The sequence below is a fragment of the Papilio xuthus genome, unplaced genomic scaffold, assembly GCF_000836235.2.
Source record: "Papilio xuthus unplaced genomic scaffold, Pxut_1.1 DF826961.1, whole genome shotgun sequence".
Taxonomy (NCBI): Eukaryota; Metazoa; Arthropoda; class Insecta; order Lepidoptera; family Papilionidae; genus Papilio; species Papilio xuthus.
Window position 1 is genome coordinate 2,445,303 of NW_013531688.1, and position 16,085 is coordinate 2,461,387.

At 34.1% G+C, this 16,085-nt stretch overlaps 4 protein-coding genes across 5 annotated transcripts in view; 2 read left to right on the forward strand and 2 right to left on the reverse strand.

The window, feature by feature from the left end:
• LOC106119908 (DDB1- and CUL4-associated factor 5) overlaps positions 1 to 6,815 on the reverse strand; it is a 7,251-nt gene extending 436 nt beyond the window's left edge. Inside the window, exons 1-13 of the mRNA XM_013315035.1 lie at positions 6,509 to 6,815; positions 5,838 to 5,995; positions 5,489 to 5,648; positions 4,603 to 4,732; positions 3,657 to 3,940; positions 3,445 to 3,563; positions 3,220 to 3,345; positions 1,954 to 2,161; positions 1,612 to 1,717; positions 989 to 1,241; positions 537 to 636; positions 330 to 422; positions 1 to 233 (exon numbers count right to left, since the gene is read on the reverse strand). Coding sequence (XP_013170489.1) covers positions 1 to 233; positions 330 to 422; positions 537 to 636; positions 989 to 1,241; positions 1,612 to 1,717; positions 1,954 to 2,161; positions 3,220 to 3,345; positions 3,445 to 3,563; positions 3,657 to 3,940; positions 4,603 to 4,732; positions 5,489 to 5,648; positions 5,838 to 5,995; positions 6,509 to 6,698 — 2,160 coding nt within the window. The 5' untranslated portion in view covers positions 6,699 to 6,815. The remainder of the gene's footprint in view (positions 234 to 329; positions 423 to 536; positions 637 to 988; positions 1,242 to 1,611; positions 1,718 to 1,953; positions 2,162 to 3,219; positions 3,346 to 3,444; positions 3,564 to 3,656; positions 3,941 to 4,602; positions 4,733 to 5,488; positions 5,649 to 5,837; positions 5,996 to 6,508) is intronic.
• Positions 6,816 to 7,392: 577 nt separating this feature from the next.
• On the forward strand, positions 7,393 to 9,053 carry LOC106120355 (RRP15-like protein). 2 transcript variants are annotated; one of them, XM_013315678.1, is made up of 4 exons: positions 7,393 to 7,549; positions 7,619 to 8,037; positions 8,236 to 8,552; positions 8,919 to 9,053. In XM_013315678.1, the coding sequence occupies exons 1-4, from the start codon at positions 7,507 to 7,509 to the stop codon at positions 8,977 to 8,979; spliced, it is 840 nt and encodes a 279-aa protein (XP_013171132.1). In that variant the 5' UTR covers positions 7,393 to 7,506; the 3' UTR covers positions 8,980 to 9,053. The 2 variants fall into 2 exon arrangements, with proteins under 2 accessions (XP_013171132.1, XP_013171133.1); XM_013315679.1 differs by having other exon boundaries at positions 7,625 to 8,037.
• Positions 9,054 to 11,393, reverse strand: LOC106120354 (RAB6A-GEF complex partner protein 2). Its single transcript, XM_013315677.1, has 6 exons — positions 11,191 to 11,393; positions 10,906 to 11,111; positions 10,495 to 10,775; positions 10,153 to 10,305; positions 9,752 to 9,938; positions 9,054 to 9,561 (listed from the first exon to the last, which is right to left on the reverse strand). The coding sequence occupies exons 1-6, from the start codon at positions 11,310 to 11,312 to the stop codon at positions 9,353 to 9,355; spliced, it is 1,158 nt and encodes a 385-aa protein (XP_013171131.1). The 5' UTR covers positions 11,313 to 11,393; the 3' UTR covers positions 9,054 to 9,352.
• A 425-nt stretch (positions 11,394 to 11,818) lies between these two features.
• On the forward strand, positions 11,819 to 16,036 carry LOC106120380 (uncharacterized). Its single transcript, XM_013315715.1, has 8 exons — positions 11,819 to 12,002; positions 12,078 to 12,260; positions 12,344 to 12,574; positions 12,790 to 12,930; positions 13,747 to 13,867; positions 14,101 to 14,245; positions 14,319 to 14,375; positions 14,473 to 16,036. Exons 1-8 carry the CDS (start codon positions 11,889 to 11,891, stop codon positions 15,971 to 15,973), a joined length of 2,493 nt encoding a protein of 830 aa, XP_013171169.1. The 5' UTR covers positions 11,819 to 11,888; the 3' UTR covers positions 15,974 to 16,036.
• Positions 16,037 to 16,085: the final 49 nt, after the last annotated feature.

The following is a 16,085-nucleotide window of genomic DNA, read 5'->3' on the forward strand; positions in this document are numbered from 1 at the left end:
CGGGGAGGGCGGCGAGGAGGGCGCCGGGGGGTCGAGGCGCAGCGTGTCCCCGAGGGAGTCGCGCGAGCCGTTGACGGGTGTGGGCACGATGCTGACGAGGTCGCCTGGCACGCCGGGCGCACCGGGTCCGCCGCCCTGCGCCCGAGGTGATATAGGCCGGCTGCTCACCGATTGGTCGTCGTCGGAGTCCACCTCCGCTATCCGAAATAATGCTGAACTTTGGCCCCTATAACCTATAATAAAGTGCAAAAAATGAGTCTTTGTTTGTATATATAGTCTTTATTTCAACTTTTTTATGTTTAAAAGTAATGGTTTTACAAATATATTACCTGTGCTAGTGCTTGGTTGTGCTAAATTCTCTTCAAATTGATTAAAATTAGTAAAGTTATTGTTATCACTACTGTCCTGAGCCATGGCAGAGCCTGCGGACAAACACGAAATATACAGAACATTAAAATTAAACTACCGTTCATTTCTTTACCTTTGTGAATATTATCGACATCAATTTCTTTTTATACATTAGTCCGCACACTTACCGTTGTTTTTTATATTCATAACTTTCCTATAACTAGTGACCTTAGTTTTCCTCTTTGTAGTCCTCGATAAGTTCATTCGACGTCGCAGTGGTCGTAAAATCTGAGATACAATTTATTAAAAATTAATACTAACAATTAATGTCATAGGTATTGTGGACTGAACATAGACCTTTAGGTCATTTTCGTATCCGATCTCTTTGGTGGTCATAGATTAAACATTCTGTCAGAGTTGGCATACTGGTCACTGAGAACTTTTGCCTTTTTAAATATAGAAAAAAACGAATAGCGCGGGAAATCGAAGAGTTTGCAAGATGCAGTAATTATTAATGTTGGAGAATTATCAGTGAAGGTTTTGAATTTATACAGGTAATATCAATTCCAAAAACAATGTTATGTAAAAAAGATAAATAAAATGTCGTAAAATCTATCGATGTAGAGCGTGTGAGTCTCACCCTGCCGGGGTTCCTATAGACGTTGTGGGCGGGCTCATCGGAGTCTGTGCGGTCGCTGGAGGGTGCGGAGAGAGGTCGCGGGGGGCGCGGCGTGCGGGTCGCGCGGGGCGTGGTGCGACGCGGGCCACGTGCACGCCGCGGCGCCGCACGCTTGCCCTTCACCCCCGCACTCCCACCCCCGGCCCCGCCCGCAGCCGCACTATCACACTTACCACTGGATTTGCTCACACATGAACGAGTTTGTTTGTTACGCCTGCGAATATATCCATAGCTTCTATGTAAACTATCGTATGTTTGAAATGAACATTTTGTACACCTTAAAATACCTTACCTTTAAATATTAGTATGATTAATTATAAAGCATCAAACATAAACATACAACAGAAAATGTAAATTTACAGTCCTTAATTTTATTTACACAGATATAAATATCTATCAAGAGAATTAAAAAAAAATAACATTAAACATAGTCAAAATTGTAGCTTACGATAGTCTATTGTAATAATATATCCAGTCTAATGTTCTTCATTTTTTGCCTAAAGTTGATCACAAGACGATTCTGAGTTCGACTTTTAATTTTAATTTTCAATAACAAAAGTAGTTTTAATTACAAAATAACTGACCTTTGTGACCCTCGCTTCTGTGCGCGCGTGTTTTTGGGATACCGCGAGGCAACAAGCCGGGCCAGCCTGTTGGGACATCGCTGACTGCGGTTGCCGTTTGGATTTACTGAAAATTATAATTGTATGAGGTACAGTCGGCTCTATTTGCGGTGGTACAGTTACGAAAAATTGCCTTGCATTCCACAACAAATAAATGTAAAGAAAAAAATTATCAATGTTTTTACACGTTATTTACTCTGTAGCCTTGACAATTATATCGTATTGAATACATTATAGTTAACATTCACTGATCATTATTATAAGAGACGCTCAGATGTTTAAATTATCAGTAGCAAAGCTTACCTCGTTTAGGATGCAGGGTGAGGAGATCGGCGACAGCGCGGTCAGAGTCATCCGAGTCTACGGCGGGAGGCGATGCGGAGCTGGACGCGTCCAACGAGTCCGTCTCGGCCGCCAGGCACTCCAGCTCGCGCTGCACCAATGAGTCGAAGAAAGCCATCATACGTTGGTCTTCCACTGTCGATTGCTCCGCGTAGTTGTGTGAAATATACTAAAAATAAATGAATACATTTTTTTAAGATGCTATATATATATATATATATATATATATATATATATATATATATATATATATATATATATTTACGTCTTTAAATAAAAAGTAATTTTTAAAAATATTTTAAAATGTGTCGAAATAAATAAAAATTAATTATTTCTAAAGATTTTTTAATATGTTTATAAATCTAATGTCATATATAATAACAGTAAATTCGTTTTCTACTAATTTACTATTAAATTACATATATTTACGTACATTTTTTAATACGTATCTCGTAGACGGCCACTCCACACAAAGTAACAGATTGTACTGCACATGCACTTCACGAAATATACGCACCAAAGTGTTTACAGCTAAGATCTAGAAGCTTCCATATGAAATTATAATGATCGGAATCGAATATTTATGAACTGTTTGTTACGATTATCCCTGTTACGTAATACTTTGCACTATACAGGATGTTACAAAAGCCCTACATAACAAATTTTGCTAACCAATAAAGAGTATGTCGTATGAACTACATACATTAGTTTGGAATATACATTATAGATGTAATTTTTTTTTAAGCGGGTAACAGAAAACGCTTGCACGCAAATTCAGAATAATAACAGGATGCAAAGACAAGCCTAAACAAATGCGACTTACAAGGCTGTAAATTACTTAAAAAGGCAGTAACTTCCGTCTATGTATATATGTGCTTTTAATGAAATCAATTTTGTCAATACATCTAACCCTGTATCAGATCAGCATATGCATGAAGATTGACTATGACTGACGTCAACACGTATGAATATGAAATGTGTAAGTACACATTTCATATTCATCTTGAATAAAACTTCCATTAATCAACGAAATCGAATGTAGGCCACGATAAAGTCTTTTGCACACTTTTATTTCGTTTCTTTTAGACCTAAGTTTATCCTATTATTTTAAGAATATAAAATGGGCTTATTTTGATTAATATTAGATTATTTATGTTCTACCTAAGTGATTTAGTATTCATTGAGACAGAGAAAAAGTGCTACATAGTGTATAATGTATTTTCAGACCTGTCCACTATGATGTACGAGGGAGACATAATCCTCGTGGCTGTAGATCTCGCGCGGGTTGTCAGAGCCCTGCGCCTCCTCCAACAGAGATCCGCGCATCTGTGGGTACTCCAGCGCGGACCATACCTGATTGCAACGACGGTTTTTATTAACAAGTAATAGTTATTAAAAAAAACTCTAATTAATATTTCGTTGAGTGAATTCAAATGTTGAATTAACACCTACCTTAATAATTTTTTCAACTCCTGAGGACGCGATTAAGCAGTACTGTGAGTTGTAGCGAACTTGATTAACTATAGACCTGTGCCCGTACAATACTATGTGCGGCGGTTCCACTATCATATCTGTAATTTTTTTATTTACTTTGATCATTTATAACTTAGATTTATATAGACTCTCATAGACAACACAAAACTCTACTTTATTGTACTACTAACCGAAGTCCCCACTATCGGGTATCTTCCACATATATAGATTGAAGTCATCAGAGCCGGACAGCACAAATTGGTCGCCTTTGCCAGCGAAGCAGCAGCTCTTCATTGTGCATGAGTTGTAGTAATCCTGGTGGTAAAACTCCGCCACGGGATCGGGTGAGTGCACCGCGTATAGCACAGGCGCCAAGCGACGTCGCAGCGCAAGAATGTGAGTGCCCGCGGAATTAAAGCGGACGCTCATACTATTCTGACATGTACCGTTGTTGCCAAAGTAGCGGAGGACTGGGCTGTAAGCGGATGTTACATTATTGACTATTACAGTAAATTTTAAGCGACGTAACATTTGTATACTAACGGTATTGCTATCTCTGTTCTATTCGAAGAGAATGACTGCAAGAGCTATATTATAACAGTGGAAATTCAGTTCTAAATATACCAATGCTTTTTAGTATGGGCCTTGTCGTTTATTAGAGCCGTATAACTGTAAGATTTTATTTTTATTTACTTTGCCTCGTAAAAGCGTTTATAGGAAGCCTAAGTTTGTGCCTTTAATAAAAGAGTATAAACGTTCATTTAAAAAAAACATCGATGCTAATGTATACAATAACAGATTCATTTTGTTTTTATAAGGTTCAGTTCTGTGTTCTTATTATTCGAAAGTTCTTTCATGCTTAAATGTTTCTAACAAACGGAGATATAAACGAAAAACATAATACCGTTAAATATCTAAAAATTTGGATGTTGTATTTAAGCAATATATTGAAAATAAATTAATAAGACATTTTTGTACTTGTATTATATTTACTTAAATACAGATCTCAAATTATAGAAACCAATCTATATATAGACTAAAATAATTATTATCCACGTCTTAATTGCCTATCAGTTAAACATACAGTGCTTTTCACTTTAATTAAGAAATGGTCCATGTCACATCAAAAGTACTTACTGTTTCGGTGATCGCAAGTCCCACAGTGCGACGCCGCCGCGCGCGTTAGCTGACACCAACACGCCCACTTGTTGCGGGTGGAACATAACACCGTGGAACGCCTTGCGACTCCGCGATATCACCAGTGATTCTATACAACGAAGACATGTACATAATTGTACATTTTTATTTATTCAAAATATTAATAGCATTTTAGTATGAATTCTTAATTAGTTTGTTGCACGGAATAGTGTTAAAGTTCGTTGCTGTACAATTTTTGCATAATTAGAATACCGCGAATCAACCTGACTGTACTTTTTAGGACTGTGTCTGAGAAGTCTGATGCATTGATTAGTTGATGTGCTTTAAACAAAAATAATCCACAGTAAAATAAAACTTAACAATATTTAAGTAAACAGTTTCAAAAATCGAAGCAGGAAAAATTTTAATAAACATGACATGATAATCTGTTTACAATGAATTTTAAACAGGAATATTAAAATAAGGTCATTCAGATAGTGTTTGGAGAACTGCGTATCACCTTTAGAATAATCCATAATAATAAAAAAAATTGTTGAGATTTTTTTTTAATGCATTAAAAAAATTGTTAAATGTTTCAAAATATTCTACAGGCCAAGCTAGACAGTGACAACTTTAACTTGAAAATTACTTATTACTAGGAGATAATCAGAGTTACATTTATAGATATAGGCCACAAATTGACATTGCCAGTGCAAAATATTTTTCTTTTATGGCATTTAAAAACACCAGTCCACTGTTAGTTTTATTAACATTTATGGACATATTGTCATCCCTAACATTATCTTTGACAAAATATATGTTAATGTGTCACTGCAATTAAGAAATAAAAACATAAAGAGAAAAAACTTAGTCTCATGAACCTTACCGTGAACAGATTGTCTTGTATCAAAAAGCAGCAAGCGGCCATCATTCCCTGCTGTAGCCACCACTCTCTCATTAAAAGGGTCAATACTGAGGCTGCATACTGCCCTCTGGTGTTGAAGAACTTCTAAGGGGCATTTGCTTTCAAGGTCGTGCACAATGACCTGTTTAAACATACATAATTTTTTCAAAACATATATTACTTTAAATTTGAAGTCATGTAGTCTAAAAGCTATGTATATTGCTGTTTTTAATTTTAAAAAATGTTGAAAAATATTATAACATTTTAATAACTGTGTTAGTGACCACTGTTATATTTAAAAAATAAAAAAGAAGCTTTTGTTTTAACTTACAATATCATCATTACCACCAGAATAAATTTTCTGGTTATCACTTGTGATTCCAAGACAGAATATATTTGATTGGTGGACTGCTTTCATAGCCTCTGGCTTCCCATGATCAAGGATGGCCTGTCCAAACTGCCATAGCATCACCCTCCTGTCATCTCCACCTAAAAATATGTATTACAACAATATGAACATGGAATATTTCGAGACTACTCAAAAGTTTACCATCAAAATATGTATCTGGCCAGAAATATTTATTAACACAGAGATAAATTATTTTTCTTAAAGAGACAGTCATGAACAGTCTCATGTTGCCTCAAAAGCGATCATTTTTTTTAATTTAATTGAATTAATTTATGCAATTTTTAAGTGTCAATAAAAAAATTATAATTTGTAATATCTTTCGTTAATGTGAATTTGAAAATTTCTATGATTAGAAATTTAATATATATGTCGATATGGACAAACAACAACATAACTGTGCCAGTTTTATACGGTATCAATTTGTTATCAATGTGTATTATTGCTTCGATAATAGAAATCTAATCATTCAACAAATCATAAGACATAAATGTTATGAATTAAATATTATTTATTCGAATCCTCACGAAAATATAAATGGAATAGACTGGTAAACATAAGTTTTATTATATTCAAGAATGCAAAATATATTTTACCCGATACAAGTAATTCGCCATTGCTGGAAAACTCGATAGCGTTTACACATCCGAAGTGGCACACTAAATCCCGACGATACAAATTTTTTGCAGCATTAAGACGTTTACTAAACAACTGTGATTGAACATCAGTTATAAGTCCGTATTCTCTTTTAGTTATATAAGGTAAAGGGTTTGCAATATTCGCCATATTTAGACGATTACTACCATTCCATTTTCCAGCGTATTAAATACACCGAACACTTCACTCTTTGACGATCAGCTGTATTTTATTTTTAAACATATTTGACGTTCCGTGTTGTTATGCATAAGTCAAGCTTTTCAATTAATTTCTTTCGATAAAGGTTAATACTTTTTCAAGATAATATATTACATCATAATTATATCTTAAACTCGGACTTTAAGTAACTTCAATTTATGTGATAATACATAAGTGAAAATCTTTTTGCTATGGAACAACTTCGTCAAGTTTTTTTTTTTAAATATAATCTGTTTTGTACTTTAAATTTTTTAAAGTCTATGGGTGGAGTTTGAAAGCTTGTCCAAAAGTGTTACCATGTTTGCTTTTAATGTTGGACAATTTGGGAATAAATACCTTCTTTGGAGGGGATAAAAACCGATTTCACATTTCAGCTAGAATATACATGACGCAGTTCTGAAATCAGCGTCATAATTAATTAAAAAAACACGCACATCAATAGGCATGATTTAATAGCCACAAGGGAAATTTAACAAATATTTTTTTACATTATCCATTACAAATTACATTAGGGAAATTTATAATTTTGATGTTTAAACATTCCCATGTCATTTTCTCTATGGTTTTTCTAAAACTCATCCAAATTCATCACATATTTTATATACTCTTTGATTCATCAGCCAAAGTGACAGATGACAGTGACAACAATAAGTGACGGACACGTGCTTTTGTTTGTACTCTTTTTACTTAAAAACTGTAAGAGTTTGAGCATTATTTTTAAATTGGAGGAAGAAAAAATATGGTTATTTCTACAATGAAAAAACCGACAGTTAAAGTATCAGGCAAGTATATATGACTATTGAAGTAAGCATACTATAGTAACAAAATTATTTAAAACTTTTTTCGTATAGTTTCAGATAACGAATCAGAATACGAAGGAGACGAAAGTGATGAAGAACAAATATCTACGAAAGAATCTGACAGCGATGGGAGTGGCGGAGAGAACGAAGAAGGCGGCAGTGACCAAGAAGTTGGTAGTGACGTAGAAAGTGGCAGTGATGAAGATGGTAGTGAAGGAGAAAGTGGAAATAAAGGAGCAGTAATGTTAACTAATGAAGGCTGGGCTGATTCCGTAGCAAAGATTTTGGGTACAAATAAACCAAAAAGCAAAAAAACTCTGGTATTATCAAGAGCTAAGAAACATTCAGAAATTGTAAAAAAAGTAAAGGAAGAGAAGCCAGCTTTCGAAGTTGTTGGGGAAAGTGAGGAGATTAAACCTGAGATTAAGAAAGAAGAAACAGTTTCTATAGAGCCACCCAAAAAGAAAAAGGTTTGTTTTATTTTTTTACAAAGTGTTGTGTTACTTTTTTTAATATTTTTTAAATAAATTGCTGTTAAGAATTTCAAATAGTTATAACATGTTATATACATTTTAAAATATATTTATATAGTGGCAGTATTGCTATATTCAAAGTTAGAATTTTTTAATATTTAACAGAAAAAACTGATGTTAAATGTGTTATTTCAGAAAGAAGAAAAATCTACTGTACGCATTAAACCAAACATCTTAGAAAAAGATAGGGAAAGACTTTTATCAAAAATAGCTACAAAAGGTGTGGTACAGTTATTCAATGCAGTGAGGAACCAACAAAAGACAATGGAAAAAGAACTAGATAAAGATTTAACTGAAGCCAAAAAGGAGAAAATATTAAAGAAGTTTGATAAACGAGCATTTTTAGATACACTTATGGGTCAGACAAAATCAATAATTGTTGATGAACAAACTAAATCTTTGAAAAATGAAGTTAAACCTGAAGATGAAGCACCTAAATGGAGTGCATTGAGGTATTTTATTTAATTGATAATATATTAAGTTAACATGCATAACTGGTTCAAAACAACACAGTAGAGATTGACAAAATCATTAGTAAATGTCACTGCCAGTGCCGGTCTTAAAGTAAGGTGCAGTTAAGCAACCACCTAGGGCTCTAGACAGAGAGCATTGCCACAGGTCTGCAAATTCCACAGTTTTACATAACTCTGTTTACCTTTAAAGGCAAAAAAAAATTGAACTATAGAAATCTCCGCTGGCGAGACACCTGAACAACTGTTTAAGCCTACTTTTAATTGCAATGGTTTTTAGTATTCTTAACATAACACAAGACACACTTTTATTTATAATAATATTTTAAAAATTTTGTTTCTTATCAGGGATGACTTTATGATGGGAGCAAAAATGAAAGATTGGGACAAAGAACCAGCAGATGACTGAATATCTTAGAATATTTATTGGTTAAATATGTACATAAATTTAAGTATAATTAAATAAATTTAAGCTTAATGTAATGTGTTATTTATTTAATTTTACAATTAAAAACCTTTGCATACAAAGTAATTCCTTATAGCTTTCACCCAGCATTGTTTTAACACATTGCATGCCACTGATTTTATCATATTACATTAGTTGCGGCAATGACCCTGACTTTCTGAGTCCAAAATCTTAGTTTAAACAAATTGCTATCTCTTTGTTGTGAAAGATAATGACAGGGACGACGATATGTATGATACAAAGATTTAGGTGTGAGAAACGGTGAATGTGTTATAATTTTATCACTTGACTGTATATTTGTGTAATAAAAATCAGTTTATTTAATGCATAAAGTATAAGCATCACTGCTTACTGAATGTTGTGTGATTTGTTTGGGTAATGTTGAATATATTTTGACAGGTAGATTCCAAACCATTGTTTCAATAGGCACATTTAGTGGTGCATTCCAATCCTTTTCATCTGAATTCGGGCAAAGTTTTTCATTTGTTGTTACAAATTCGAAGTGAAGCCGCCATCTTAGTGATACTGTAAAAAGAAAAATTTAAGTAATTTTCTATTATTCTTATTTTGAAAACCCTATTTAGTTAAGAAAAGTGTGAGGATGGACAAACGGTTTGTCAAACATCTTGTTTTATAAATGTCAACGAAAATGATTTGCCAAACATCATGTTTGGCAAATGTGCACAAACCGTTTACTTGTAAAATGAATATTTACCTTCATTAACATCAAATGCTGGTGTGATATGTAAAGGTATTGGAAGGATCAGCTCAGAATGAGTCAAACCAAGTGTCACTTCATGATACCTGGCCACTGTCATTGATCTACTGCTAGATTCATTGTTGACATTTTTTGCTGGTGTTTTAGATTTCAATATTTCTTCTGGCTGCAGTGATACTGAAACCTGTAATATTATATTTAATGAACACAGAAGTGCATGGATCTGATATTACCACTTTCATTGCAATTACAATTTTCTTGTAAATGAACTCGTGTTAGTTGGAGTCACTCAATGTGTTAAGTAACAAGGGTTACAATTGGTATTTACATTCATGGATACTATTATAATAAAGGTAATTTATATAATAAAATTGTAATATTTGTCCTTATAATCATACCTGCATACATGTGACAGTGCCCACAGAGAAATCAAATGTCCCCACTATATCCTCACCCAATTTGTAAGCTGACTTAAACAGGCAGAAGCGACCAACTTTACCTCTAGTATTTGTTATCATGTATGAGTTTGGACTCCTTCTTGCAGTAAGATTCTGTTATAAAAAAAATATTTGTGATACCAAGTTTTCATGTGAATGGATTTAATCTATGAACTAAGTAAAGTACTAAAAGATAATATTACTTTTTTACGTTTCATTAATCAACATTTAAGTCATAAAAGGTTCCTTTTTATTACATTATTGTGTTTCATTAAATAAAATTAAACAAAAACCTTAGCATACCTGAAGGACCTGTAAAGCCATAGTCAAAGGTGTCTCTACTTTCCTTTCTTCTGAAAATGGGTTTGTGGGCTGTAGATCTTCAGTAGTTTCATTACCACAAAGTGCTGCCAAGTCTTGCATATTCATAATGGGACTAATTGGTAACACTCGGAATGGTATCCTTACCATTTTTATATGTGAGCCAACCTTTTGTGTGGCAATTGTTATTTTATATGAATATTTGATTGTAGTGCCCCTATATGATGGAGCAGCTTCAATAGGTAGGGATTCTCTGTACCAAACTGAAAATAAATACATGATTTTTTTTTTTTACTTATGCCAATGTTGTACTATGTTGGCATTATACTGCTAAGCAAGGTATTGGATACCGCACTACTAGCAAACACATAATGTTCAGTTAAATATACTTACAAGTTTTGGTTTCACCAAGTGGAATGGTGAGGTCGCAAAACAATATTTTTGGCTTTGTGTGAAAAACTACATCTCCAATATCACATGACGTTACCTCTAAGGCCGTTGTCTTCTCTATAGATAGGGATTTATCGCTGGGATTACCCGATGTCGAATAGAAACAGTGTATTTGTGCGGAAGCCCATGCCAAATTCTCCAAAATGTCACTACCAAAGAAAATTCATTTAGTAACGATAACAAAAAAACTAGATTATATATAATATACAAAGTAATTAGTAATTATACCTGTGGCTTTGCGAATTCCTGTGTTCAGGTTGAGTTGTATGGCAAAATGTAATACAACATTCTAATGCTTCACCAGCTAGGTAAACGGTACCTGTAGTTAACTTCGCTGAAAGTTCAATCATTTTGTTAAGTAAAACTTATAATATTGTCGGTGAATGGTGAAAATTAAACAATAATAACAGCAACGGTAGATAATTGTTTACAAAATATTTCATTTAATATTTACATTATTTGACATTCGACTTAATTTGACACAAGTGATGACTTCGCAAACGAAAAGTTAAAAGCTCTATGTAATAATTCAACCACCATCATTTTATTATCGAAATATGTGCAATGTACTTTGTTGAATATAAAACTTGAATTTTTTATCCCATCATTTGTTTTTACAATGATAAAGTTATGTACGTTTATAGTGAATCGTATTAGATTCGTAAAAACTGGTTCTAATTGTAAAAATATTTTTAAAAAAAATCATGTATTTATAAAGTTTTATAAATTAATTTAAATACGACTATAATTTTTAAATCTTACAAGTTTTAAGTACATAAAACAAAAATATTGGTAAAACTAAATACGAGAAACGGAACGTATTGTGGAACGTAACTTTTGTAACGAATAAGTCAATTTGAATAAGCAATTTGAGAATCACATCAATTTTTGCAAATGAACCTTATATATAACCATACAGTATTAAAATGTTAATATCAGACGGAATTAATCATGGCAAATTACAATCAATTATAGTCGGTGAATTAAAAAAAGCCGGATTAAAGCATCGTTTAAAGAAAATCATATTAAAGAATGTGAAAGTAAGTAAACATTTCCGGTCGCATAAGAAATGGTATCTTATTATTATTATTGAACGTTTCGAGTTTTTCTTACAGGACCATAAGACTGTATTTGGAGCCCCTTTAGTGAAAGTTCCATCATGTAGTGTAATTTGTTGTGGCAGTACGTTGAGTATTCCTAATGTAGTGAGTGAAATGTCGTCCGTTTTACGAGCAAACGCGAATGTGGAGGGTTTATTCCGTAAAGCTGGTTCACAAACCCGCCAAAAAGATATTAAGGTAAATTATTAGTTAAATTACATTTATATACATTTTTCACATACCTAATAAATTATAACAAGCTTTAATTTAATTATTTTTAGCGGTTATTAGACGCCGGGGGCTGTGTATCAGAGGGTCATCATCCAATAGACGTAGCCAGTGTGCTAAAGCTATATTTGCGTTGCTTACCAGAACCTCTGATAAGTGCAGAAGTCCAGGACTTACTACTTCGGTGCAGGGTGACCGCTGGAGAAGATGGGCTTAAACCTATTCTGCACACTTTATTACTTCTGCCAGTACTACATGTTCATTTGCTACATTATATAATGGAGGTAACATAGTTTTTGTTTCTATATAAAATATTTTGATGGTATAAAGATATTCTATACTATCAAATTATTGTTTGAAAATAGTTAATTAAGACATCATTCCCTTTACACCTTCAATGCTATTTAGTTTTTAAACCCACACTAAGGTGCCTCCTTAGTGACAGTTATTACTCTTTGAGTGTGGCAATTATATTAATTATTCTTAAATATTGTTTTAGCTACTTAATTACATTGCATCAAGACACAAGGATAATCTAATGGACTCATCAAACCTTGCCATAGTGATGGCGCCCAGTATTATGCCCTTGCCGGCTGCATCCTCAGCTCAGAGGCTGGAACACCATGTGGCTCTAGTTAAAGTAAGTTATATTTATAAAAACTGATATTCTTCCATATTAAATTATAAAATATCACTTCTGAGCAATTATTTTGTTATCTACACTATATTTGAACATATTGTGCGAGATAATTTTATCTTCCATCCTGTTCAGCAGGAAATATTTTCTATTATCTATTAATCTATGTCCTGAAAGTTTTGTTAACCATTATGTTGTCAAATAACTTTTAAATTGTTGTAAATAAATCAAACCCATATAAAATGTGAATCCTTGGCATGTTGTTTAATAGATGTGAGAATGTATAAACAATAGTAAAGCTCAACCAATAGTATTCTGTAAATCAACCTTTGATGAATCCATATAAGTATTGCATTATAGTACAATAAACTTGTTGACATAATTAAACTGTTATTCTAATTATGTCATACATATATTGATATATACTCATTTGCAGTAATAACTATGATGCAGACATAATTTTAAATGACTCATTTCAATATTTCAAATGTGATTGTATTGCTAAACCATAGTAAGTCTTGGGCACATTCCATTTTCCGAACATATTTAAAAACAAATAACAATCTAGGGAATGGTTTAAATTGGAGGGTTTGAGCTTTCTAAGTTTTGAGACTTTTTAAAAATACAATCTGTACTTGAAGTTCATCGTGTTACTTATAATAACAAATAGGAAACTGGTCTTCTATTAGTATTTTTTTATAAATCATTGTTGTCTCTACTTTTTCAATGAGAATGAAAGGGTTGGCAATATGTTTTTAAGGTATTTCGTCTATCAAAAAGCATAATCAGATTGTCATTTTGTGTCTTATTTGGTGACAGATGTTCATAGAGAACTCACAGCACATTGGTGTGCTGACGGAGGATCTAATGACGCAGCTGGACGACGACTGTGACCTGCACCATGCCAGGAGGAAGAAGCGACGGAGTGGCTCACTCAATAGTATGTTTGACGTCCACTTGTTTGATGTTTTTGTCATATATGAGTTAAAATGATACAAAAACATTTGTTATGAAAATAACAACCCAAGAAATGATAATATAAAGGGCATGTATGACGTATGGTTTATTAATATAAGAATGATTTACAGCTTAGAACACAAGGGCTGTGTTCTTAAATAGCAGAATACTATCAAAAGTCAATACATGGGTAATGGTGGAAGATTCGTTTTACAGGAATGCTCAGTGGCTTACGTAAGATGGTGTCTGGGAGTGCTAACACGCCCGCCACGGTGCCCGAGCACTCCAAGACCCCCGTCATCAGCAAGTCCGCGGCCAAGCGCAAGATGGAAGGCTACGAGGGACTTTCTGCCAAAATAAAGTATTAAAATGCCATTGTAACCTTATTAAAATATAAATTTATTTTCAAATTTTAATCAATATGTTTGTTACAGGAAAGAAGTAACGAAAAATTTGCCTCAGCGGGAATTGTCTTTTACACCAATGAAAATGTAAGTAAAATTTAACAATAGCTCAATTTATTAACTCCTTTATATTGGAATCAAGTTATATGTTAATGTAGAAGTTAATAACACTTTCTATTTTTAGGGGCATCACTGAGAGGAAAAGATTGCGGCTAAGCTTCAAAGATATAAAAGACACACCAAATATAAACTCGGAAACCAGCGTCAGTAGTGAAGACATGCTGACTTCTTCTGAGAATTTGTTTAGCGCTCACGACACCATAGACCTGTCCCCAGATATGAAGCAAGCTGATAAAGACTACGTCAGAATCTCTAAGCAGGAGTATGAGGAGATCAAGAGCAGAGTATCAGCCATAGAAAACAGACTGTCCAGAGAATTCACAGATGTAATACCCAACGTGCAACATCTGCAGCATGTACAGAATGCTTATGAACAAACATTAGAGGAAGTCGCCATGTTGCACTGCCCCAGCTCCGAACATCTCGCGCGACGACTGAGCAAAGAACTGAAGATTCGACCAAAGGAACAAGCCAAAATTATAAGATCTCCTAGTGCTAGAAAAATAGGCTCAATTCGACGCCGATCAAAGGAAAACTTAACAAAAATCGTCCGACACAAATCTTGGAATGTGTCAACACATTCACAAGCTAGTCAAAATACAGACAGATTTTATCCGTACGGTGGAGTCGTACCTAGGGAAAGGACGAGTACAATGAAACCAGAATCGATTATCAAAAGTCAAGCCGTCGATGAATGGAACCTATCAAACTGCGATAACTCTGTAACTAACATATCAAACTCTGGTCAAAAGTACAGGCTTCGGAAGCGAACGAGTCTCGCGCCCGACTACAATCTAGATAAAACTATAGGGAAGCCTCAACCAAGAAGATCGCTGAATATCACAATGGACAATAGTTACGACGGCACTTCAGAAAACTCTCTCAATAATAGCGACAAATCGAATTCAAACCAATATCAGTATTACAGAAATAACACGAAAAGTATTAAGTATTCTAATAGACCATCGCAACAAAAATGGCGGAGCGCAGCCGCGTTCTTTATGGAAAAAACTGGCGAAGTAGAGAATGATAGTCAAACTGGAAGACCGTCGGTAAACAAGCTGCGACAACAGAACGCGGGCGCAGTTCTCGCAAAAGCCAAGCTCTTCGAGTCCGGCTCCGACAAGTCCTCGGAAAGAAACGACAAGACCGATTCCAATTTCGCGCGACGACCACGAACAAACGGTCAAAACAAACCGCTGAAAAGTATTACGAACAATAAATCTAAGATACCAACTTCCCCGAACATACCCAATCGATTGAACAAAGAGTGTAATAAAAACTATTTACGGCCTTATCCGTGTTCAAGTGAAGGTAAAGAGGAAGCTATAAATTTGCGATTCAACAGAAAAGCGACGACTCCAGTGAAAAAAATAGTATCTCCTCAAAATATGATTCCAAAAGCTCAAACACCGATTATGAAGAAACCGTTATGCCAACCGAGAAGTTTACGAACTCCGGCGCATTCGGTGGATACAAAGAAACTGAATACTCCACTAAAAGCAGTTCACGTGTCGCCGCGAAGACGATCTCCCCGACAGAAGTTGCAACGTTCATTTAATTAAATCAGTATTTTTATATACAAGTTAAATCGAATGGTATTAATCGTAAGATTTAGCTAATAATTGCAATGATTATTTGTAAATAGATATATTATAAATAAAGCTTGTTTATTTT

Excerpts from the sequence above, each read along its gene's own strand:
- LOC106120380 (XM_013315715.1), top strand. The coding sequence starts at position 11,889 with ATGTTAATATCAGACGGAATTAATCATGGCAAATTACAATCAATTATA. Across the intron at positions 12,261-12,343 it reads CCCGCCAAAAAGATATTAAG|CGGTTATTAGACGCCGGGGG; the intron begins GTAAATTATTAG and ends AATTATTTTTAG. Across the intron at positions 12,931-13,746 it reads ACCATGTGGCTCTAGTTAAA|ATGTTCATAGAGAACTCACA; the intron begins GTAAGTTATATT and ends ATTTGGTGACAG.
- LOC106120354 (XM_013315677.1), bottom strand. The coding sequence starts at position 11,312 with ATGATTGAACTTTCAGCGAAGTTAACTACAGGTACCGTTTACCTAGCT. Across the intron at positions 11,112-11,190 it reads AGGAATTCGCAAAGCCACAG|TGACATTTTGGAGAATTTGG; the intron begins GTATAATTACTA and ends TTTCTTTGGTAG. Across the intron at positions 10,306-10,494 it reads TGGCTTTACAGGTCCTTCAG|AATCTTACTGCAAGAAGGAG; the intron begins GTATGCTAAGGT and ends TTTTTATAACAG.
- LOC106120355 (XM_013315678.1), top strand. The coding sequence starts at position 7,507 with ATGGTTATTTCTACAATGAAAAAACCGACAGTTAAAGTATCAG. Across the intron at positions 8,038-8,235 it reads AGCCACCCAAAAAGAAAAAG|AAAGAAGAAAAATCTACTGT; the intron begins GTTTGTTTTATT and ends GTGTTATTTCAG. Across the intron at positions 8,553-8,918 it reads CCTAAATGGAGTGCATTGAG|GGATGACTTTATGATGGGAG; the intron begins GTATTTTATTTA and ends GTTTCTTATCAG.